Source organism: Erithacus rubecula, assembly GCF_903797595.1.
Source record: "Erithacus rubecula genome assembly, chromosome: 14".
NCBI classification, from domain to species: domain Eukaryota; kingdom Metazoa; phylum Chordata; class Aves; order Passeriformes; family Muscicapidae; genus Erithacus; species Erithacus rubecula.
In genome coordinates this window covers 3,184,805-3,209,994 of record NC_136666.1, presented here as the reverse complement: position 1 = coordinate 3,209,994, position 25,190 = coordinate 3,184,805, and the positions used below count along the sequence as shown (strand labels likewise).

Below are 25,190 nucleotides of genomic sequence, written 5' to 3'. Positions count from 1 at the left end.
ACAGAAAGGTTTGGGCAGTACAGGCAGCAGAGCAGGAGCTGGGCAGGCACAAGGCCAATGCTCCAGCCCTGGAGAACATTTGCCTTCTAAGGAGATCTCCTTCTGCTGGGATGGAGGAGAGGCCCTCAGCCTCCAGACCCTGGGAAGGGGGAACAAAACACCCAAAAAGAGCTCAGGGCTGCCCCTGCAGCAGAGCTCAGCCCCACCAACCCCCAGCACACACCCACACAGGCAAGGACTCACCCTTCTCCCAGCACTGCAGGGAAGATCCCCTCTCCTGGTCCTCAGCTGCATCCCAAAGCAGCCTGCATCCTTCCAGCCTGGGAAACAGGACCAGGAAGGGGCCAGGCTAGGCCTGAAGCATCCCACACCATTCCCACAAGAAAACACCCAAGACCACAGAAAAAGTCACAGCAGCCTCTGGGTATATTTTTTTTTTTGTTGTTGTTGCATTTCATATATTATCCAGTTTCACATTCTCATAGGATCAGCAATTATAGAGCAACTTATTCTCAAATCTTTTAATACAAGCGAGACAGCCATGGTCAGATAATACTTAAAGCACTTCAATACCAAGCAATAAGATGCAAAAACAAAAATTGCACAATTTCTTGTTTACTATGCCTGACTGAATCATTGGTACAGAAGACAACCCTTCTTTTTCAAGCTTTTAACTAAACATTAACTTATCTTACACGATTACAATTTCTCTTTAATAATAACAATAATTAATTGCACACAAACACACAAGAAATTCTTTATGATGCATAAATATTTCCTTATTACACATGGTACAAAAATACTCGTACTTTTTTTTTTTGTTCGGTATTCCCATAAGGATGGCTGATTATTTGGCAAGACTGGATGCACTCCAATCAGAAGAAGGGAAGAAAAAAAAAAAAAAAAAGGTTAGATATTTTACAGCTGTTTTTATATAGAAGTCTGAAAAAGGAAAAAAATAATATAATAACCCTGACTTTAAAATGAGCAGAATGGATGAGAACAAAAACCCAGTGCATCATACTTAAAAAAAAAAAAAAAAGAAGCAAGAATTTTTCAAATTTTTCTGGTCATCCTGGGGAGGGGAGGGTGGAGGTGGGAGAAAGGGTGAGACAAGGACAGTTAGAATTTCTCAAAGCCAAGTCTTCACCAAAGCAAGAGGAAAACCTTGATGGATCAATCTGTTGGGCCAAGACCTGTTGCTAACGGTTACACAAACGCTAGAACAAACAAACTTACATCACACAGACACAAGTTAAGTGTTTTAATTCATGCCAGAAAACATGCAAAACCCATTTAGCCTTTCGATTCCTTCGGCCCAGCTGCCCCCAGGGCAGGGCGAGCCCGGGGAAGCCCAGGACCAAGCCCCCAGCTGGGTTTCAGTGCAGCCAGATGGAGAAGCTCAGTCAGGGAGGACGTCCTGGGGATGGCTTGAGGGAGGGATGGAGGGAGGGATGCAGGCAGCACACAGCCCGTGGCTGGGGCTGCAGTGGCTTCACAGTCCAGGGAAAGGGTTCTGGCAGCCCTGGGGGCAGCGTGGTGGGGCCAGGCGCGCTGTCCGCTGGCCACGTACCAAATCCAGAGGGGGCAGAGCAATCCTCCCTGGCACATCCCTCTGCAGAGAGGCAGGGAGCAGGAACACAAGCCAAGAACAGACACTGTGGGAGAGGAGTGTGGTCAGCAGGGCCAGCTGCAGCTTCCTGAGTGTGTCCCACAGCCCCTCCTCAGCCCAGGGCTTGGGGCTCTCCCTGCTCCCATCACCTGTCCAGGACCCCCAACCACATCCTTGGGTGTGGGGCTGAGCCCAAGCTCCCATCCCTTCCTCTCCCCCAAGAGTCCAAGCAGCCCAAGGAAGAGCAAGACAAAGACCTGACTCCAAGAGTAGTTAATTACTTACTAAGGAACTAACAAAACTGACGAGACTTCCATCCTTGCTGGGTAGCTTCAGAGGGAGGGTACCAGCGCATCTGCAAAAGAAAGCCACGGGGGAGCTCCATGATTACCTCAGCACAGTACAAACCTTCACCTCCTTCAAGCCCTGTGCAAGGTCCATGGAGAAAAGATGGCTCCAGGGTGAGCTCCAAACACCACTTGAATAGCTCCACCCTCAGCCAGGCCAAGGAGGCATCTCAAGACCACACATTAAAACCAGACCACACATTAAAACCAGACCCAAACCTCTCTATATACAGGTGGTTCATCCACTACAGCAGATGCCCGTGGAGTTTTCCAAACCCCAACCCTGCTACCAGAAGTGACTCCATGGGAAGAACTTGGCAGAGCTACAAACCAGCAAGACTTAGAGGCTTCCCTGGCAGGTGCTTGCTGCCACATCTATTTCCCAGACCTGCTCCTTGCCAAGGAAGGAGCTGGGTGGGCACCTAATAAGCAAACAAGGGGCAGTAACTGAACAGACACTTTCCAGCCCCTTAGGAGACACAGTGAGCTGGCAACACCCAGCCCCCACAGCCTTGGATATCCAGATGATCCCATTTGGTCAAGCAAGACCAGAGTGTCCAGCTGGGCTGCATCAGCTGATGTGCCTGAGAACAGTGGGAGACAAGCCTGTGCCACTTGACTGAGCACAGATCCAGCATTAGAGTAGCAACTGGAACTTGGTCCTGCTGCTGGAGTACAGCACCACCCCCTGCTCCTCCCTCCCCAGCTGCCAGGAGAGAAGCACAGCCTCAGCACTTTCAGGCTCTGGAAACCAGCACAATGATGGACTTGGCTCCAAGATGGGGAAAAAAGCAGCAGAAAATCCCCTGGAGCTCCATGTGGGCCATTCCCCTTGTCCCATCCATCCTGGTACAGCTATCCCCTCACCCAAGCCTAACTAAGATGCTTCTCTCCCAAGGATGTGCAGAGACATGCAGCAAACTGCCACAGCCTCAGCACTACTGCCTGCAGTGCAGGGGCCAATTTCCCCCCCAGGCATGAGGGCTGCAATGCCAGGACCTGCAGCCACATGAGCTATGGGCCTCGAGTCCCTTTCCAAGTGAGCCCTGCCAGGCAGCAGCAGCTCTGTCCTCACAGGAGCCTCTCACCAGCTCAGAACAAGGCCAGTTTGGACAAGACTTTGGAACAACCTGGTCTAGTGGAAGATGTCCCTGCACATGGGATGGGGGTGGAATGAAATTGGTTTAAGGCCCCTTCCAACTTGAACCAGTCCACAGTTCCATCATCTGCTGGACTGTTTCCAGACACCTTCACAAGGCAAGTGGGTGCCACTAAATCAGCTCCCAGCTGGCCCCACACTTCATGGCACAGCATCCCAGTCAGCCCAGCCATGGGAATCAAGGGCAGGGACATGACCAAGACCTTCCTCCCAGTGAGGGGTCCCATCTAGTGCCAGCACTGAAGTGCCACACAGAGTCTCTTCACTTCTCCTTTAGCCTGGGAGAAGGACCTTTGCTGTCCAGTCAGGGCCACCACACTGCACAGACACCAGCCAGGAAGGCTTGGAACAGGCAGCAGCATCACTGACAACTTACAGGGCCACCACAGCAGCTGCCAGAGCAAGCACAGGGGTTTCTTGCTCCCCCCAACCCCTGCCACCAGAAGGTGCTTGCTCAGCAGAGCCACATCTCCTGTGCAGCCCTTCTCCCTGGCAAGTGTCTCCCACTCCACAACCCCTCCCCTTGACAGCTGGAAGCAGTTTCCTTCTGCCCAGCAGCAACAGGAAACTCCCACTTCATTCACAAGGCTGTAAATGCTTAACCCTGAGAGCCACCTCCACCCCACACAGGCTCAGCCAAGCAGCACAGCCAGGCCATACAGGAGCCAGTACAGACCAGCCTGCTGGCCCTCCAGCCTGTCCTCAGAGCCACCTGGCCCACCTGCAGAGCCTCAGCACCTCCACTCCCAAAAGAAATCATGGTTTTCTCCTAAAACATGCACTGTTTGTAGCTCTGGTGCTAATAAACCATGACTGCAGTGGACCACCCCTCTCTGCCTTCCTCCTGCAGGCCTACAATGCCCACACAGCAAACCCACCCAGGCTGAGCCCCTGTGGGCACACAGACCACCAGCCCAGCCCTGTACTCAGAGGGGCTCAAGCTGGAGCCCTGCAGGAGCTCTACAGATGTGACAACTCTGGGTGCAATCCAAGGCTCTGACATGCTGGCAGGGTGAGGAAATGATCTGCAGGTCTTTCCCTACAGAAAGATTAAAGCCTTGATGGGATGAGGCAGAACTCAGTAGGAGTGATGTTCCCAGAGCCAGCAGAAACCATTGGACTGGAGGCAGCAGACACCATTGGACTGGAGGCAGCAGACAGACAAAAGGACACTCACCAGGCACCTGCCAAGGCAGCTTTATCTTCACACCCCTCAAAATACTACACCCATCAAGGAGGAGGCTAAGAACTGATGGAGATGTTCAGCACTGGGTGAGGAAAGCAAAGCAAGGGAGGCTTTTACTGGAAGAGGCACAGCTGTTTCTGGAGAGGCATTAGCTCACAGTTGGAAAGAAATCTGGTCACACCACCAAAGCATCTCCTGCTCATGGGGATGAGGCAGCCACTGCTGGCCTCATCCTGCTGCCTTCAACATCTGTCCCAGAAAACAGCTGGAGAGGAGAAATGTGTGCCTCTGCCTGCCACCTCCCAGAGCCTAGGAACCCCTCCCTGCAGCCCACCACCAGCAGCTGCCTAAAAATCACAATGATATTATAAATGGGACAGAGAAACAGCCCATCAGAGCTTCACTCTCCTTGCTAAAACCTCCTTTGTCTCTCCCAGCTGCCCTCAGAATTCAAGTATCCAACTGTCCACCATCCTCATGGAGAGGAAGTCCTTCAGAAGGAAACAGGGGAAGCAAGAACCAAGTATACAGACCACTTTTGGCTTGGAGGACCTGCTCTCTCCTTAGTTACCTCTAGGTCTGCAGCCAGCCCCAGCAACTCTTGGAGCTCAGATCTATCACTACAGCTGGAATGGTCCTAGGGATCAGGATGGCTCCTGGTGCAGGCAGGGACAAAGCACTCCCTGTGCTCCTAGGAGCTGGTAGGATCCAGCTACCACATCCAAGAGCTGCATCTTGCTGCCAAGCTGCTTCACTGGTGCTGCTGAGATCCTGAGCCTGGCAAGCCATCAGCAGGCAGCACCTCAGGTCACCAGGTGTGAGCCCTGGGCAGCCCACAGCTGTGCCACCAAGTCACTGGAGTTTAGAAAGTTACCACAACCATTAACATCTTGAACAAGATGCTTCACATCTCTGGAAAGCATGGAGCTTGCCCAGAGAGAAATAATCCTGGGAAGTCCCTGCACGGCAGCACCAACAGGCAACAAGTTATCAGGGACAGAAAATTCATCATTCTCTCCAGTCTAGGGCAGGTCTGCCAGCTTAGCTGCAAGGGAAAGGGGGGTTGGACCTCTGCTTTCAAAGGGATCAGCCTCAACCCAGTGCTAGAAGTCCCAAGGTCCTTCCAGGCTCTTGCACAACCACATAGCCATGATCCAGGGCTGCTCCCTCCACCCTGGGCAGGTCCCAGAACCAGAGACCCACCTCTGCTATCTCCTCAAGGTCTGCAGGGGATGCTTCAAGGGAAGCTTGGGCAGCCCACTCCTAACAATTCCTGTCTCTGTGCCCTCAGGCTTTGACCTGGCTGACTGCCTTGGAAACACCTACCAGGGATTCCAGGTACCCAGCACATCAGCTGTGTCCCCAGCAACACCACCTGGCCATGTTTTCATGAGCCAACCCTGCATCCAGCCCCTGCTTCCCATGGCAAGTCCTGCTGAGAGCAGAGTCCTGCCCTCATGGGTGCTGTCACAGCTGGAAGCATCTCTGTAAAAGAGCTCTGAAAGCATGGATAGCCCTGGAATCCCCTCTGCCCCCTCACAGCCTGGTTTAGAGGCACCCCAAAATCAGTGGTTCTACCCCAGAGACACAATGCAGCCCAACTCCATCCAACCAGCAATGGGTGGACCTGTCTACCAGGGCCAAGCAGAACAAGACAAGCTGTATCATTGTCTCCATGCCTGTGTCTCTTCCCATCTCCCTAAGAGGTTAGCTCTGCACATCCTTGCTCCTCACAGTTTTCTCAGGGCAAAGGCAGACCAGGGCCCTCATGTTCAGTGGCTTTTCTTATCATTTCCACAGAGACAGGAAAAAATCTGCTCAGAACCACTGCAGGGAGAACTGACCCAGCTCTTTTCCTTCAGTCAAGCATCAACCATCCCCCCACCAACCAGCCCCAGGCCCTTCCCTCTTCCCAAGCTCCCAGTTTCCTACACCAACCCTTCCCAAGGCTGCTGGTTCCCTCCATGACAGCTCTCACAGCTGTGAGCTCAGGCTGTGAGTGAAGCCAAGCTCCAGGCAGGAGCTGGCTCTGTTTCCATGACCAGAGAGGAGAGTGGTGAGATGAGACCCCCTGAGGGCAGGGTCTGTCCCAGAATGCGGCTCTGGAACAAAGTGACCGGCAAGTGCTGTTGTCTACGGTGCCCACTACAATTTAGTCGTGTGCTGTCACTACCACGTCACTCACCTCCCCCACGTGTGCCAAGAGTGAGGTCAAGGTGGATTTCTGGTTGCCCTCAAAGGGTCAAGACTGGGGAGTAACCAGGTTTGTTTCAGGCCGAGTGGCAGGGTGGTCTGGCCCCAGCCCAGCCCGGCTCTCCCTCCCCTGGCAGGGCCTGGCTGAGCCTGGCTCAGCTGGGAGGAGCTGATGTCAGACGGTGCCATGCTGTGTGCGCCATGTCATGTGCTGCAGAGTTGGAGATGTGGGTTAGAAAGAAGGCCTGGATCTCATTCCCCAGGCTCTGGTGGGTGGGTAGCGTGAGGCCCATGCACTCGGTTGCCAAGGAGGTACGGGCTACAGAGATGGGCAGAAGCTTGCAAATCCCACAGTGCACCTTGGAGGAGAGATGGTTACCTTACCAGTCCTTCCAGACGTGGCTGCCATCATGCTTAACACTTGTAGGAATGGAGCTGTGGTACAGCCACTCCACTAGCTGCAATAAGGCATCACTAGGGCGTCCCATCTCCAGGGACAGCTCTGAGCTTCGGGGCTAGCCTGCGCTGGCATCATGGCTGGAGGTCACTAGGGACATCAAAGGAGGGATTTGAGAGAGTGTGGGAAGGAGGGAAGGCAGATGGGACAATCTTTAAGTAACCAGAGTCCCCAGTGGGCCAGGGTCAGGCTGCAGGCACAGCTAGGGCAGCCTGGTGCCTGCCCAGAGCACCATCGAGGCGTGGCTGAGCCAGGAGCAGCAGCCATCAGCTGGGAGTGGCTTACCAAGGGATCCCAAGGCCAGGCCAGCCTCTCACCACCTCCTGCCCCTCATCCCTCCTGCCAGCCCTCTGAGCAGCTCTTCAGGAGGCCAGGCCAGCTCCTCTCCCCCTTGCTGAACTCAGCGCTGCAGGAGGATGAGCCCTTCAGGTTTAAACCTATTGTGACAAGATCTTGGTTTAGTTACATCCTCCATCTCCTTGCCTGCCTCAAGGCTGATCACCATGGAGCTGCTACAGCTCTGGCCATCCTCTGGATGCCCTCCAGCCAACACCAGTCCACCAGGAGGAAGAACTGTGACTGGTACAGGGAGTAATAACTCACAAGCCCACCACATGAGTGAGCCAGTCCCTCCCACGAGGGCAGAGGGCTCAGACATGGGGGCCAAGGGCACAGCTTTCAGCCCAGCTTGTGAGCAAAAGTCATCTCCCTGTTGTGCTCCACCCTCAGCTCTGCAAGGGACAGGGTTCCAGCCCAGGGCTGCCTGCATGAGTAATATTTAACCCCACTAAATTTTATTGGTAACATATCCTGTGCCAGGACATGTCCCTGCGGGGTCAGCTCTGGCTCAGCACAGCCAGGAGCAGCTGGGACTGCCTGGAAGCCTCCTTGGGAAGGAGCTGGGTCCAGCCACAGCCTGGAAGGTCTGCACTGCTCCCTAAGGCCCATCACCAACCATGGGGCAGGGAGCTCTGCCTACACAGGGAGCTCCTCAGGCTCTTGTGGTGAGGCCAGACAACCTCTTTGGAAACCAGAAGCTCACCAGCTGGAGGGCAGGAACTAAGACCTCAGAGGGAAAAGATGTAGCTGAAGGCCTCCTTAATACCTTCCATTCTACAAGAGCAGAGTTTACTCCCCCACTTTGTACCATAAAGTTTTGGTGTCTAACCCTCACACTCAGGGTACCCTATGCAGTCTCCAGTGACCATCCTGAAATAAACTGCAGTAGAAGTATCACCTCCCTCAACCACCTCAGGCCAGAGGGGTTGATTTTTTTCCTGGTCCTCCCTTTCAGGGACAATTCAATCTTGACCAGCACACTGCACACACAAGGGGCAAGAAGACCCCTCTCTCCTGGGCCACTGAGGAGCACAGCACAGCCCTGTAGTTTCAGGCACCACCACCAACTTTTGGAAAACACCAGCAAGCACAACCTTCCCAGTGAAAAACCAGCCTGGGTGTGAAGGTCCTTGGAAGAACATTCCAGGGCTCTTCCTGGTCCTGTCCTGAATCCCAATGTACTTCTCCCTATCCCTCAAAGAACTTCAGCCCAACAACAGCTCACCTGCAGAAGGGCAAAAGCAGGGGAGCTCTGCAGGTGTGAGAGGGGCAGGACAGAGGATGGGAGCTGGCATCCACTCCACATGGCATTTGGAAAGCAAGCTTGGCTTGAAGCTGGGCAGTTACCATCACAAAGCTTGCAGGAAGCAACAGGATGCCCAAGGGCCCACACAGCTCACTGCCAGCCAGGATGGTGAGAGGACATAGCTCCTCTTCCTCTCCATTTAAGCAGGGAAGAGTAGGAGTCAAGCCCTGCCTGGCAGGGCAGGGAGCAGAGGTTAAGCCCCAGTGCTCAGTCCCCAGTCTCCCATGGCACCACTACAGGAGCAGAGACAGAAGCAGGCAGAGCACAACTGGCTGGTGACACTGAGCAGGGCAGGGACAGGGGGTCCAGCTTCTCCTGGACAAGTGCTTCAAACCAAGCACCTTAACTTGAAATTAGGACACTGCTACTCTGTTTTGACTTTCCCTTTGCATGTTCATGGTTTCAAGGTTTATGTGGTCTCTATACATTAAAGCATCCATGTCAGACCAGTACAGGCATCCCTACATCCTCAGCTGTCAGCAAGCAAACCCTGGGACACCAGGCAACTGGTTGCACCACCACCTGCACTTCCAGAGACTCATGCATGGAATGACTCTCCTCACTAGCCTGTACTGAGGGTGGCTAACATCCTGACCCATCAGCTCTCACTCTGGCAAGGCTCTGGTCACTCATCTCCTGCAGGGCCCCCTCCTCCAGCTTTGGAAGTGTTTGAGTCATTATGCCCATGGGGTCCCAGCTGAGCCCCCCAATTTAGCACAGAGCTAAGCCCATGGCTTTTGCTGGGGATGACCCTTCATAGCTGTGTTACTCACTGGCAGAAGTATTTCCTCAGTGTAGTTCTCTGGCCATGGGGAGCAACAGGACCAGCCAGAAATTGAGCCCTGACTTCCTCCCACCCACTTTGCCCCTTGCAGGAAGGCAGGGTCAGAAATCACCCCCCAGCTCTGCCTGCCCCTGGCCACACAGACCCCTCTCTCAGGTTGGCAGGAGCAGCCAGGAGCAGGCTGTGCCCAGGAGCCAAGGTGCAGAGGCCAGAGTCAAACCAGCCAAGCAGAGCCCACTGGACTGAGAGCAGGGAGATGGGAGGGCCCAGCCCAGCCCAGGGAGGTGGGGAGGGACTCACCTGAGCGTGAAGAGCAGCAGCTGCAGCTGCAGCTGCTGGGTAGGTGAAGGCAGCGTGGGGGATGGCGGGGGTCAGCTCCGTGGTGTACAGGGGGTAGGGAGCCCACGCTTCTGGGGATGCTGGGATGAGAGCTGCTCCAGTCAGGTCATCTAGACAGGAGGAGACAAAAAGGGACAGTGTCCCAGGAGCTGGCCCCAACAGCCTGCTTTAGGGATTGGCTCCAGATTCCCCACCCCAGGCCAAAGCTTTGCACTGCCATCTTGATGAGACATAAAATCTGTGTGCATAGCTGCCCCTCTGGCCTCCCAGCCTTGCCAGGAGAATGTGCTGCATTACAGCCCCATGTGGGCTTTGAACAGGCTGGTCTACACAGGCAGCAGGACAGGGGGCTCAGAGCCACATTACAGCTCACCCCATAAACCTCAGCAGGGCAACTCAGCCCACCAGGCTACATACAGGGTGATGGACTCATCCTTTGTGTTTCACACTTAGGGATGCTTTAAGGATTTACAGCACCACTTGAGCTACCAAATCCAACTTTCATGTCTCATCAGCTCTATGTTGGCCAGATGCCTGTTATCCTCCTGCTGGCCTCCCTATTTCAGGCAGAGCAAAGGAGTGTCTGGGCTCTTTCCATCGTGGCAGCATTCACAGAGCTGGGCAGCTCTCAGGCTGGAGCCATGAGCTCCAAGCCCCTCAGCATACTCACAGGGGTCCCGTGCAATGAAATGTGCCCCCAGGGCAGGGTGGATGTTGGTGGGGTTCGGTGTGGCCATCAGCTTGCTCTTGGCCATCTTTGTGTTGGCTTTGGCGAATTCTAACCGCAGGGTCTGGGGGTTCTCAGGGTCAAAGCGGATGCCCTGCCACAGGAGAGAGCACAGGAGGTGAAGCTCCAGTCCAAGCACAGTGGTTATTCATGGAGCAAAGCCCAACTGAGGAACCAAGGCCACCACACTGCAGTGACACACCCAGATTTCTGTCACCTCACTGCAACACTCAAATTCCCAGGTGCTTTTATTTTTATGCCTAGCTGAAGGATACAGCTCTGCCCCTTATGGCTACCAACACAGGTCAGGAAAGCTGAGATAACTGTCCATACTGGGAATGGAGGGTTATTGTAGCTCTCCCTGTGTGTGAGCTCCCATCTGTGGTGCCACTACACCTTCTGCCAACCTGACCAGAGGCACTGGCAGGTGCCATAAAATGCAAGGCAAGTTCTACAGCACAGCAGAACCACATCTTGCTGACCAGATCCCACCAACACTGCAGCAGGATGGGGATCATTTTGGGTGTCCTTTCCATCTTGACCATCCTCAAGATATTTTTGAGTCAGAGCAGGTCCCCACACCCTCAGAGCTGCTGTGAAAAACTACAGAGACAGCTTTCATGCATTTGCCCAGGCTGATGTCAGCCTTGAACAGGTCTCCTGCTTCCCTGGTGGGATGCTGCAGGACCATTTCACTTTCACATCTGGTGCACAGCTGGTAGACTCTGTCCTTTCTCTGCCCTCAGCTCTGGGTCCAGGCATGTAGCCCCCAGCCCCACCACTCTGGTACTCACATTCAAGGCATTCTTCGCTGCTTCAGCACCAGCCCGGCTGTCAAAGGTCACAAAACCCACTGGCTGAAAGAAACAGCAAAACAACACCACTGATTCCACTTGGGAAGATTCTTCCAGCTCCTCAGCCTTCCTTGCCACCCCCTCTGTCCCAGACAACCAGCAGAAGAAACCATTCTAAACTGCACAGGGGCTTCGAGCAGAGCTTGGGTCACTGGCTCAAGATTCTGCTCCCACCACAAATGCTTTGGCATTCTTGTGTGGGGGGACACCACTCACCCTGACAAGCCCCCAGCAGGGGTACCCCTGCCTGGATCAGCATGGGAGTGGGGAAGGCTGATGGCAGCACAAGGTTTGAGGCTGAAGCCTCAAGTGTCAGCCAGGGCAGCAGGGGAGCACATGGAGACATTCAGAACATGCTGGGTCAGTAGAACCCTGCTGTGTAGCTGCTGCTGGCCCAGACAGGGCTTTACACAGTGAAATGGGATTTTTCCCTTCTCCCCTCCTGGCATGATCAGCTTGCTAGCAAAAGTCAAAAATACACAGGCTGGAAGGAGGTACCTGCTTTGAAGTCAGCTTGATCAGTGACCCCTCATAACCCTGCAGGAGAGAAGAAAGCAAGTCAGTGTCAGGCTCCTGGACAGGCCATGCTACAACCAAGACACAGCACCAGCTCCAGGAGCTCCTGTAGCACCAAGCCCTCCATACAGCAGAGGCCACTGCAGAAACAGAGACAACACTTCTTTTCCACCAGTAGGGAAGACTGGGGGCAGAGCAGGTATTTTAGCTATTCCATCCTGGCCCTTTGGGAAGGAATTTCACTTTCTAACTCTTCATCCAGCTACAAAGTTGAGCACCCTGCCCTGGCTAGTGCCCAGAGAAAGCAGAGCACCCTCCCTGCACTAGAGGAGTGCAGAGAAGGGAACCCCACCTCCCCAGAGACAGTCTAGGTGTGTTTTACAGAAGGATGGACAGTTTGGGGGATGAGGACACACCCTCAAGGAAGGGCTGGTCCAGCTGAGCAGCAGAGCTGACCAAGCAGGTTTCACCAAGCTTAGAGCCAGCACAATGCCAAGGGCTGGTTCCAGGTCATGGGATCCCATGTCATCCCTACCTCCCCTGACAGACCTTTACTGCCAAGTCCTCCACAAAACAGCATCTTTCCCTCAAAAAAAAGATTTGAAGACCTTCTTACCTTGAAAGGTCTGAAGAGAAGGTAGAGCTCTCTGGGTTTGATGTCCACTGGGAGGCCACTGACAAACAGAGTCCGTACCTGGGGGAGAGGCCAAGCAGCTGTACTGAAAGGAGAGGGCATCAAAGGTCCACTAACCCTTCCCTGCATTAGGGGAGTGTTGTTCAGGATAAAACACACACAGTCCTTTGATCCCCAGCTCAAAGGATTGAGGTCTTTACAAAAATTCAGTCCCTGGCATCATGGCCTGGGTTGGTCCAGGCATGGACACCAGCTCCACACTCTGATAGGACCTTGATGGCTAAACTGGGAAAGACCACAAGAACTCTCACACATCTCAAAGGTCCAGAAGGCACCAGTACAAACCCCAGTTCTGTCCAGATCACATACTAGAGCTGCTCTCCTCAACCTATCCTGGCACTTTAATTCCATCACCAGTTCAAAGACAGCCCTCAATTTAGAGAAACACTTCATTGCCCCAATTACAGCTTTTGATTTCTGCAACAGCCCCACTGCAGGAAGATTTTTGGGTCCATCTCAGCTCCTCCCCCAGCACACCTCAGACCCTTCAGAAGTTGCTCCCAAGCCCACTCTCAGAGCAGTTACTCTGTTTACAGCCAAACCCCTGCAGGCATCTGCTCTTCCCAGGCTGTTCAAGTCATGGACCAAGTCCAAACACACTCATGTCACAGCAAAAAATGCAGTGCCAGGGAGGGTTTCAATAGATAATCCATTAAAATTATAGCTAATAGTTCACTCGAATAACCAGGAAGAAGAAAGTGCTGAAGGCTCAGGGCCTGGCAGAGCTCTGCTCAGCAGACTCATCATGAGCACCTTGTCCCTGCACACTGGCTGGGACTATTGCCATAGGAAGCAGCATGATGAAGCTGCAGAGACTTCTTGTAAATCAGCACAGAGCTGGAAAGGGAAGTTATGCACAACCAAGGTCATGAAGACACTTGTCATTATTAACAAATAATGGAGCAAGAACCCCAAGCCAGAACTCATCTCCTGGCCTGCTTCCAGCACAGAGTGACCCCATTAAATCTACAGGGCAGAAGGGATCTGCTCCCACATTTTTTCTTTTGCTCAGCCATCTCCCCTTCTCCAGACAGAGTAGGTTATATCCAAAACCGCTTTTACCACCAAAGTAAGCATCATACACTTGTCCTGCTTCTGGGATGGAGACAGACCTGGAAGCACTCTGTAATTCTTTGGGGGCAGCCAGACAGAGTACACCACACAGGGAAGTTTCTTACTTACAGATGGAAACTCACCCCCTTGAGCTCCTGTGCCCAGGACAGTCCTGCCAAGGCAGACAAATGCCCTTCCTAGAGTAAAGCCCTCAGGACAAACATTGAAAGACCTGGGGTGCTCCTGCACTCTAGTGCATGCTGAGATTAATTGTCCTCCACTAGACTAGTGTGAGGATCCCTTCTCCAGCCCAGCACATCTCAGGAGCAGAACCAGAGCAGCCTTCCCATCCTGACCCTTCAATATGGGCAGTTCTACCACACACTCTTGCTTTGCCCTGCCTTGGGAGGCAGGATGCCATGTGAGGCACCCCAGGAACACTCTCCAAGCCCAGGCTCAGTCTGACAGGCTGCCCAACCATCCCACCCCACACCTGATGCTTTAAGGCACCACACCAAGGCCACCCCATGCCTGGGCAGAGGGGACAATGCCACTGTTTCTTGGCTTGCTGGCTGCCTCCAAGACCTCAGTGCTTGCACTTGAGCATGAGCTCCAGAGTGCACTCCCAGAAAACCCAAACCATCCCTTGCAGGGGAGGGCTGCAGAGTGTGGTGGCACACATGTGCCTCAGCCATGTGAAAGCAGTGTCCCTTTTCAATATTTCAGGATCCAAGAGTGCTCAGCCCCCAGAATGGATTTTTCTCCGAGCAGCCACATCCCTGCTGGGTCCCTAAATGGCTCTGTGATGCATCACTGGGTAAGTCCTTGCGACAGGCCTGACAGGATGGAAGATGTGTGGTGGCTCAGGGAATGGGGAGCCAGAGCTGGAGCCCTCACATCAGCCTGAGCACCTGTGAGCAAGGCAGGTGCCCAGGAAAGCTCTTTGTCAGAGGTAACAGGCTCCCAGTGCCAGCTGCTGCCAAGGACAGGAGCAAGAAATCTCTCACTGCACAGAAGTTTCCCTTGGCCTCCAAGTCCTGTTAGTCCCCATCCACAGCATTGGAAAGCACCAGAAAGCCAAGCCACAGCACCCAACAAGGGCTGCCATTACTCCAAAGCCCAGGCAATTCCAAATGCCACCAGCCAATCTCTCCAAAGAAGATCTCAAGACAAACTAAGGAAGTCCTTGCTCAGAAGAGGTTGTTGGAAGTGACAAGATGAGGCAGTTGGTTTTACAAAATCTCTGCAATTCAACACATCCATAACTGATCTAGAGAAGGGTAAGGAAAGAGGGAGATCAAGTTATTCAGTGAAGGGAGGTTGAGGCAGAGACCTGAGAAGTATTTTCAAGGGACAGAGGGAACTCACTTCCATTACCAGGCATAAAGCAAAGGAGACTTAGGTTACCCCACAGGAGAAAAGCAGGAGGCGGCTCACCAGTCTGAGCCTCTTGTGCACTGTGGGCAACCTGGTCCAGCCTCTTCCCCTGCTCCCAAAGAGAGGGAACTCTAGATGAGGACAACGGGGTCTAGACCAGCATCTTCCAGTGGATTAACCAAACTGGGACTCTCCAGTCAACTGAAATCCTGCAGGCTTTGAGAGCCCTGAAGTGCCATCCAGGGCTGACAAATCCAGGCATTCAGCCCTTACACTCAACATGCCTTGACAGGACAGGTTCTGCTAAAATGCACCCAATTTCAAGACCCTGCCACAAACACCAAATCCAGCCTCCCCACAGTGCATCTGGAAAAGTCACAGGACAAAAACCACCAAACCAAAACACCATCAAAAATATCCATCCAGGGCTGGATCAGGAGCAGCCTGGGCAAAACTACACATCCAGATATCCAGCAGGAAAAGATCTTTAGGAATACCACACTTTTCTGCTCATCCTTAGGCTCTGCTGCCAGCTACTCAAAAAGAGATGCCAGGTGAGAGGAGTCACACCCCACCCAGGACTGATGTGAACTGGACACATGGTCATGGGGGCAAGCAGGACAGGGAACAAGTCTCACCTAGGATAGCCCACACTGTTTTCTGCAGGGCCTACAGCATTCTCCCTTCCCCATCCCTGCCCCTCTGGGGATGTCCCCAGTCCAAATAGCTGATTGAGATGGAGAAGAACCATGGAAAACAGGATTCATGCCAGGAGGGACAAGACCATCTAGGCCATCTCTTAGGGAGGATCCCAGCATAGCTTCCCACACGGGGTGGGGGGGGGGGGAGGGAAGGAGGGAGATTTAGTTCTCAGTGTCAGCTCTTACACAGCTGCATCTCCCCAAAGAAAAACACATCTTGGGCCAGCACAGCCAGGAGCTGAGGCTGTGAGAGCCAAGCAGCAGCACCTGCCTTGTGCTACCACAGCCCCAGTGCTGCCAGGAGACAGGCACAGCTCCCACAGCTCCTGGCACAGCTGCCTTGGAGTTAGAGCTCTCAAAAAGGAGTTCTGGGCTGCTCTGCTGCCCAGAAAGGGCTGAGTTATGTCAGAAGTGTCTGATGCAAGGGCACCCCCCGACGCAGCAGTGATTGGGGTTTTTTTTTTGTTAGAAGACTGCTCTGAATTCCCATCCTGGAGCCAGCAAGGGCAACCCTCCCCTTTGGGGAGATCAGCCCTTTAACTACACCACCCACAGCACAGCTTGAGCTACTCCAGCCCCCCAAAACTGGCCTATGCTTCCAGCAGTGGTTCAGAGACACCCAAGCACTGGTGCAGCAGGAAAGCGAGCGAGTGCCTCCCCCACATTCCCCCTCTCCAGGAAGCCACCCCAGCCACATGCCAGTTTTGAGCCATTGGTAATGAGCCATTTCCTACTAGCTCACACCAATGCCGAGCCTTCTTCCTATGCCACCAGCCCCACGCCATCCTGCTGAGGGACAAGCCCTGCCGCAGCATCCCAAAGCACTCTGCACTCAGCTCGGGGACATGGGCACAGCTTTTCCCTCCGCAGGGCACCTCAGCGGGGTCAGCAGAGGCCCTCAGGGGACAGCGAGCCCGGTCCGGCCACCGCAGCAGCCAGGGCCACTCGAGGCGAGAGCGCTGGAATGCGGGAGCTGCGGAGCCGCGACTTATAAGGAACGGGAGCGGAACGGGGCTTGCACAACAGGGCTGCGGGGAGGGAACACACACACACACACACCAGCGGGGCTGGAAAGGGGACCGGAGCCGCCTCTCGGCCTCTCACACGGGCTGTGGGGCGGCAGAGTCCTGCCGTGCGACCCGCGGCTGCTTCGGTCCTCAGGAACCACAAGGGAGGAGAAAACCGGGATGTGTGGTCTGTACGAGGGACGGCTCGGCAGACACACCACGGGGCAAGAATCCCGAGAGAAGGGGCTAGTAAGTGGCTGCTGCACTGTTCCCTGCCACAGTTTCCCCTCCACCGATCAGAGGGGCCGGGGTCTGCTGCCCTTCCAGCCCCAGCAGAGCTCCCGGCTCCGCAGGCGGGATCGCAGAGGATCAGGCCAGCAGCTGCTCCAAGCGGGAAGCCCAGGCAGGCACAGAGCTTCCCACCCACTGCAAAGATGTTCACCCATCCCCAGGGGGGACAGAGGGTCTTGAACCCCCCCAGCACTTGAAGCAAGCCAGGCTTTCCCTCCAGAACCAGCACAAAAGCTGCATGAGGATCAACACAGCCCAGAGGGAAGCAGGCTGACCACAAGCCAGCCCAAGGGCACCAGGTTTTGCTCCCAAGGCTGTGGTGTCCCACTCTGCTCAGCCCCTCCCCAGCACTGCTGTTCCCCCACATCAGGCAGGGATGTCAGTGGGGCTCAGCCACCCCTGTGGTCAGGGGAGGAAGACGCTCCAACAAGCGGGAAGCAGCGAGAGGCACCAGCCCCGCTCCGGGAGAGCAGGAAGCACATGGGAGCTGATAAAGCCCAGGACAGCAGTCAAGAATAGACCCTGGCAGAGGAAGATCTGCTGGTGCGGCTGTGCCATGAGTGCTTGCTCCTTCTATCCAGTCCTGTTGCCTGTGTCTCTGCAGCATCTCACACAAAGGACAGCACACCGATGGGTTTGGGAGTTTGCTGTCCAACAGGGCAGCTCCTCAGCGCAGAGAGGTGCTGGCTGAGCACCCTCAGGTTGCCTGCATCACCTTTCACCTGGCCAAGAGGTCTGCTAAGCCAGAGGGGACAGGCACGAGTGCCACAGCCAATGTGCTGAAGGACACTCACATCCACACTGGCCCCACCCAGCCACCACACTAAGCCCTGGTCTCCAGACACCCTCACCTGGTGTTGGGGACCTGCAGACACCTGTCACCATCCACTGGAGCCATGGACTTTACCTGCTGTGGACCAACTGTTCCTGCCCACAGCCAGGCACCTGTAGTGAAACGAGATCCTACCAGGACTGGCAGGAGACATGGGTCTGGAAGCAGGACCCTCACAAGAAATGCCCTCACCTCAGATCTTCCAGTGAGTACATCTGTACCTGCTTCACCCCACCACACAGGGATTCCTGGGCACTCTGCACAGTGTGCCTCCCAGGACACATCCAGACTCCCAACCCAGGCTTACCCTGCACTTCAGGCCATGGCTACAGGTGACACAGGGCAGTTACACATTGGGGAGACACAGGCCTCCTGCCTTTGGAAGCAGATGGGAAAGGCACACATCCCCAGGCCAACAGCTTCCAATGGATACACACCAAGGCTGACCCCACAGCAAGGCAAGAACCTGTCACCCCCTGCAGCACAGGAGGAAGGAACCACCCCAGACTGGGAGGGCAAACATTTCCACAGCTTCTCCTGGGCTGTGCAGCAGGGCTGGAGAACCTCCACAAGGGTAAGGCACACTGGGCCCTCAGGTTTCCAGCCACCCCAGCACATCATCACCTATGGGGCAGGGGCCAGAGCATCCTTGCCAAGCCTGTAGCACCCACTTCTGCCACGCCAAGGGCAGTGTCACCTGGTGCCACTACTCCCTCCTCATCAGATGTGCTGGGCTGGCTCAGGATCACACCTCAGCACGGGCCAGGTTCAGCAGCTCCAGTGCCAAAGCTGTCCCCCACTGCCCTGACCCTCATCAGGTCCCTTCACAGGGCCAGGCACGCAGGAGGAACTTGGTTTCCAGTATCCCACATAGTGCAGAAAGATGCTGAGTACTGTAGTGAGGTCTGATCATCTCACTTCTACAGCCACACCACAGTGCAGCTCTGAGCTGAAGCCTTTATTTCAGGCAGAGCTCCAGAACAGGCAGCAGCATTGCTCTCTGCTCTGGGATCCAAGCAGGAGTCACAAAGCCTGAACTACTCTTAGGTATCTCCTAGACATCTCAAAGGGCATCCTTCCTACTTTAGTGATGAAGACAGATCTAGCAAGGGAACTATTGAGTTTGGCCCTTCCTAACTTCCACAGGCACAACCAAAAACCCATTAATTCTGAGGCTAAGGAAGGAAAGTCCTCAGCAGCTCCTCAGATTAGCCAAGGAGGAAAACTAATTTCTGAAGTTCATTCTCATTTAATAGCCTAGGTGGCAGGAGAAAAAGTTACCCCATCACAGGGACTAATTGAGTTGGGATGTCAACACTCAGACTTGTGCCTAAGAAACTTAGATTTCAAAGAGTGAGAAAGGAGAAGGAAGCTTCTTCAGAGGGTATTCACAGGCACCAGGACACATGGAGATAATGGGGAGATTCCCACATCCCTTCTCCTGTCAGAGCAACTCAGTGCTCAACTCGAGACCAAGAGGATGTCTGGGAACACATCAGTTCCCAGAACCACTGTGTGCATGCTGACTCCAGGGTGTCTGCTCAGCCAACAATCTGTCACTGACAGAAAGCTGCATCTAACATTTAGGGGACTTCTAGGAGGCATGAAAACAGCTCTGAGGCTGCTTCAGCCAGGCCAGTGCAGGAGGATTAGTGAGTGGTGACTGTAACTACTACAGCTTCATGTTCCTCATAGTGAGGAGCAGCATCAGAGGAGACATTTGACTCCAGAGCTTACACTAACCTTATTTGTTTGCAGCTGTAGAGCTGGAATCCACACATGCACGAGGTATGTAGGTCCACTCAAGCAGAGATTACAGAAGTCAAGAGATGCCTGGCACCAGTCCATGAAGTGCTACAGACATCCAGCACATAACACAGCCCATTCACCAGCAGCATTCCCAGGCAGTTCAGGCAACCCTGGAGTGCAGCAGCTAAGGAAAAAGGGATGTAGGACTTGCTACTGAGGAGGCTGTCTGGAAGCCAAGAGCCTTCTGCCTCTCCAACACAGTTTTCTAACCCACAGCCAACCATGGACCAACAAAAAAGATCACAGAATTATTTGGTTTAAAAGGAACCTTAAAGACCATCTTGATCCAATCCTGCACGGGCAGGGACACCTTCCACTAGACCAGGCTGCTGCAAGCCCCATCCAGCCTGGCCTTGGACACTTCCAGGGATGGGGCAGCCACAGCTTCTCTATGCAACGTGTGCCAAGCTTCACCCTACCACGTGGAAGTATTTCTTCCTAAGATGATCCTCTCTGGCAGAGCTTAGCCAGGTCCTCACCTGGGCTCTCCCAGCACAACTTCACATTTAACACTTTTTACCTTCAGCAGTCCAGGATCCCCAGCTGTACCTCAAGAACAGCAGCCACCACCCATGGAGCTGCAAACAGGCCCTTCAGAGCAGCCAAGGGGACACACAGGATAACCACAGACTTCAACTGCCACTTTGGGCATTTACACAGCTAGCTCCAGATTCCTCCTGCTCCTGGTAGACCTACAACTTCCCAGGAGAGCAAGAACTCATTTCTAGAGTAGAACCAACACGTCTACATCAGGAACTCCAGAGAGCAGGGTGAACACACAGGGTTTGAATGCCATGCAGCCATGGACACAACACACAGTGTCCACAGGAAGCACGAGAGCTCCTGGAGGTGCTGGAAAAGGCTCAGCCTGCCATGGGGGTGGGAGTGCAGCACCTAGGCAGCTGCCTGTCTCACAGCACCCTCCGGGACTCGCAGGAGGGACGCAGCCACGCAGATTGGCGGCTGCCTGGAAAATAAACAGAAGATAGCAGCAAGTGGGGAGGGATGGCGTTTGGGGAGGTGTCTGGTGAGGAACAGCAGGGACTGACATTAGGCCCTGTTTGTTTAACATTCCCGTTAACGACCTCGAGAGGAGCAAGAGGCATTCCTGTCCTCCGCATGTCACCAGCCAGGAAGCGGCTGCGAGATCCAGGGGCTCCCAGATAAGATAAAGGGAAAGGCTGAATTTGGGAGCATCGCCCCGCTGTATCTGGGGCACACAGCACCCTGCTGTGAGTGCCTGGGGAGGCACTGAAGGAGGTGCATGGTGGGGGTGGAGGAGTGTCCGCAGCGGTGTTATCCGTGCAGTGTGGGAAAATATTCCAGCACAACCTCCTGCATATGTTGGGACTGAAGGATTCCACTTTGCACTGAATTTATTTATCACTCTGTATCAAAGGCAGCTTCTGGGAAAGAATTTTGAGCCCCCAGACCATGCTGGGATCCTGAACACAAGATAACTCCCTGTGCTGGCGTTAGCCTCTGCAGTGGGAGCAGCTCCTGGTCAGCCAGGAGGGACTGGAAAAACAAGCAATCAGAGCAGGCTCAGGGTAGCCACCACGGAGCCCAAACTGTGCTTACCACCCACAGCATTGTTTCTGTTGGATTCTGGTGGAGAAAGAACTTTCCAACAGCAATCCCACCAGGGACCGGGACATTAACTCCCCACCAGTCCCAGCCTAACCAAGGTGGTGGGTCTTTTGCTGCAGCCCTGGGTGCAGGGTGACAGACACACCCAGTGAGGCCACAGACCATCCAATGGGGTGGACAGACCACCCCTCCCCACACACTCCCAGAGGCTGCACAACGCAGAGCAGGAACCCCTCTGTCCGACCCCTGCCCACTCTCCAGGGATGCCATCTTTAACTCAGCTTTCCAGCCATCAAGCTCCACTCCCGGGAGGACCAGCCTCTCCAGAGGGTGAGGATTTCCAGGCTCCTGAAATGCTCCATCACCCACTTCACCAAATAACCACCCAGAAGTGGGAAACAGACCAGCTCTGCCCTCCAGCACCAGGAGCTCACACAACCATCACCTGTGAGGCACCATCCCAGCTGGACCAACACCACTGGGATGGGATGCACCAAGCAGCATCAACCTCAGGCAGCTTTGCAGGCCAGTGAATAATTGGATCAAGGAGGCACATTGAGTCTTCTGTACGCACATGCAAAGCCTGCAGAACCCCCAGGTACCAAACTTCCCTCCACCCTTAGCAGCACAGGGCCCCAGGTGCTCTGTCTCAGCCCACCCACACCAGCACCACCCGGTGACACTGGGACATCCCACCGCTCCACATCACTTCTGCCCTGCTCCACGCCGCAGACAGAATCACCACGGCCACCAGCTGCCAATGCATTCCAGCCCATTACCCGGGTGCCGCTGGCCCGGGGGACACGGTGGCCCTCCGTCAGCTGGCCACGGGGCCGTGCAGCCCGGCGGCTGGCGGAGCGAGCCCGGCGCCATGTTGCGGCGGCGCGGATGCACGGAGGACAGCGAGGGGAGGGGACTGAGCACCTCCCCAGTCCTGAGGGCCAGGCGCAGAGGACTGCAGCAAAACGTCTCCAAGACCAGGCGTTTTCCAGATCCTCTCCAAGATGGAGGGCAGCTAGGAACCCGCTATGCCAACACCTGCTCCATGGGTGCAGAGATGGCATCGGCCAATGGCTCCAACAGCCAAAGGGCTGCGAGTTCTGACATGTGGCTACTGACAACCCACCCTTACTGGCCTTTCCAGCCCTGAATCCAGCAGCATCCAGGCTCTGGCTTGCAGTGGCATCTGGGAGGTCAGCTCAGAGTCCTCCAGCCCCAGCCAGCACACCCGGAGCAGGGCAGGGGCTCCTCCACTACAGTCCCACACAGAACAGTGTAGATCCAGGAGCCCTCCAGCTACAGGGAGGGACATGGCAGCAGGACCCCATGCCCACAGGCAGCGGCTGCGCTGGATGGAGCGAGGAGCTGCGAGCCCTCTGCCCCACAGCGCTACAGGGACACTGCGCTGCCCGGCCCCAGCCCCTCCTCGGGACGGCCCGAGGACTCCAGCACCAGTTCCTCAACACCTCGGTACTCTGGCTCCAGCAGCAGCCCCGGCACCGGCGCTCCGGTTCCCCGACGACCGGGGGGTCCAGCCCTGACACCAGGACCTCTATTCCCCAAGAGAGGCGCTGCGCTCCTCCCCGCTGTCCCCGACGTGCCGGTGCCGCCTCCGCGGTCCCCGATCCCGCTCTGCTCCATGCCCAACACCCCAGCCCCTGCTCCCCGACGGCGCTGCGCTCCGCCCGCGATCCCCCGACACCCCGGCTCCATCGCCGCCGCCGGACCCAGCCCCAGCCCCTCCAGTGTCCCAGCGCCGCTCCCACTCCCCGCCGCCCCATCGCCGCTCCCCATCCCAGCGCCCACCTCCTCCTCGACGGTGCCGCCGCTGTTGGTGTGCTCGGTGTCCTTGTTGAGGTTGCTCATGGTGGGGTGCCGGTGCCGGGGTGCCGGTGCGGTGCCGGTGTCGGTGTGTGCTGTGCGGGGCGGTGCGGGGCGGTGCGGCGCTGCCCTCCCGGCTCACATGCGGCGTCCCGGGACGGCGCCGCTGTTAAGGGCCGGGCCGGGCCGGGCGGAGCGGGGCTGAGCAGAGCGCAACGAGCCGCAGCTGCGGGGCCGAGCCAGCCCCAGCCCCAGCCCCAGCCGCCGCTCCCGGTGCCGCTCACCGAGCAGCGGGGCCGGGACCCGCCCGCCTGCCCCGCCCGGGGCCGCCCCCGGCCGCCGCCGCCGCCAATCCCGGCCCGGCCCGGCCCCCCGGGACCGCGGGGAAGGTTTTTTTTGTTGTTGGGCTCGAGTTATTTTAATTATTTTTTCCCCCTCGTTTCCACGAAAAACTTTTGTCAACTTTGATGAACTTTCGGGTTTCGACTTTCTTAAAGGGCCCGCCGGGCTCTGGGCTCACGGCGGGGACACGCTGCTCCCTCCGGACATCCCCGGCGATGGGGAGACGTGGCTGAGCCCCGCGGGGGTCCGAGAGCCCCGGGACTGCAGCGCTGTGACCCGCGATGGGAGCCCCGAGCCCCAGGAACAGCAGCCTCAGAGCTCAGGATGGGATCCTGTAACCCCGGGACAGCGGCCCGGGAGCAGCCGCAGATCTGTCCCCACAATATCCCCGCTCTCCTGGGGGCAACAGCCTGGTTCCACCTGCCAGGTCAGCCCCACAGCTATCCTCACGGACATCGATGTGCAAAGCCCTGTTCGAGCAGGGTTGAGGCATAGAACCATGGAATCTGTGCGTGGTGTGGCTGGGAAGGGACCTTAAATCTCATCTCATTCAACCATCTCATTCCACTCTCCCAGGTTGCTCCAAGCCCCATCCACCCTGGCCTTGGACACTTCCAGGGATTGGGCAGTCACAACGTTTCTGAGCAACCTGAGCCACGGCCTCACCACTCTCGTTATCCATCTTCTTTCCTTTCTCCCTGCCCAATTGGCCACATCCTAAAAAGCACAGCCTGTGGTTGGATAATTTGAGCAGAAAATGGAATACACAGCCTATTCCTCCATCCTGCATCCCCCAGCTTGGTTCCTCTCTGACGTATAAGTGTAAATCCCCGAGGGCTTGGGTCAACCTACCGAGTGAGAGATGTCCAGGGATCTGAGCTCTGTTATCTTAACCAGCATTTCTTGTGCCCAGTCTGCGCTGCTTCCTTAGCACCAAGGCCAGGTGAGAGAGGGGAAACATCAGCCCTGCCCTGGGGGTCCCACAGCCCCCCACACTGCAAAAGCCAAGTGTGTTCCCTGTCCTGGCTGGAGACACCTGTGTGTCCTCAAGGCACTGAATGCCACTTCAAAGTCAGAGTCCACATCTGTCTCTCAGTGACCATTTCTTTCCAGCAGGAGCTCAGGGATAATATAGTTTTGCTCATGTGCATGTTGTGAAGAGGTGTGAGCCTGGCTGGGGGTAACCACACCTGGGTCCACTGCCCTGTTCAAGCCCCAGCCTCTGACTCCATTTGCCACCTGGCTAGAGAGAAGCACCCTGTAAAAATGTAGCCCTAAACTCAGCCATCCCCTTGATGCACAAGTATCATCCAGCAAAAGCCACAGCACTCCAAGCCTGGCACCAGAAAGGCAATACAAGAAATATCACTGAGATGGTGCCCACAGCCAAGTGCATGTGGGGCCAAGTAATTCCATCAAGAGCTGTGTTAGAGGGGATGAAACATCCTTCTGGGAGCATCACCTTTATGTTCCCCTGCTTTCTAGGTTATGGCTTTTAGCAGCAGCAGCTCTTTGCATGGGGCACAGAGGGTTTGTGTATGGAGTCCTCATACAGAGGCAAAGTGACCACTTCTTTTTCCAAGGCTTTGTAATAACCTGCTGAGCCTGATCCCTGCCAGGTCCGGCATGAGAGGAAAAAACTCCCAATTTTTTACTAAAAAAAAACAATTAATTTTTTTAATTCTGTTCTACAGAAGGCTTTTTGAGAGACTTCACATACCAGCTCTGAGCACCACAGCAAGAGCTCCCCCAAACTACCCATGGAGTTGAGCACAGACAGATCCAGATCAGAGCAAGGACTTTCTCCAGTCTTCAGAGGTACTGCCCTTCTCCATAGCTTTGTCCCCAAGCCTG

At 55.3% G+C, this 25,190-nt stretch overlaps 1 protein-coding gene across 3 annotated transcripts; it reads right to left on the bottom strand.

The window, feature by feature from the left end:
- Positions 1–408: 408 nt before the first annotated feature.
- On the bottom strand, positions 409–23,305 carry RBPMS2 (RNA binding protein, mRNA processing factor 2). 3 transcript variants are annotated; one of them, XR_013775852.1, is made up of 9 exons: positions 22,980–23,305; positions 12,436–12,513; positions 11,802–11,840; positions 11,244–11,306; positions 10,393–10,543; positions 9,684–9,832; positions 6,882–7,044; positions 1,898–1,967; positions 409–1,658 (listed from the first exon to the last, which is right to left on the bottom strand). XR_013775852.1 is itself a non-coding variant. In XM_079317958.1 (8 exons), exons 1-7 carry the CDS (start codon positions 23,037–23,039, stop codon positions 1,905–1,907), a joined length of 603 nt encoding a protein of 200 aa, XP_079174084.1. In that variant the 5' UTR covers positions 23,040–23,304; the 3' UTR covers positions 409–1,658; positions 1,898–1,904. The 3 variants fall into 3 exon arrangements, 1 of the variants encoding a protein (XP_079174084.1); XM_079317958.1 differs by lacking the exon at positions 6,882–7,044 and having other exon boundaries at positions 22,980–23,304; XR_013775853.1 differs by lacking the exon at positions 409–1,658 and having other exon boundaries at positions 6,877–7,044.
- Positions 23,306–25,190: the final 1,885 nt, after the last annotated feature.

Coding starts and splice junctions, on each gene's coding strand:
- RBPMS2 (XM_079317958.1), bottom strand. CDS start 23,039: ATGAGCAACCTCAACAAGGACACCGAGCACACCAACAGCGGCGGCACC. Junction 10,544..11,243: donor CAGCGAAGAATGCCTTGAAT/GTGAGTACCAGA, acceptor CTCCTGTGGCAG/GGCATCCGCTTTGACCCTGA. Junction 1,968..9,683: donor CTGCTGCTCTTCACGCTCAG/GTGAGTCCCTCC, acceptor TTTCTTTTGCAG/ATGCGCTGGTACCCTCCCTC.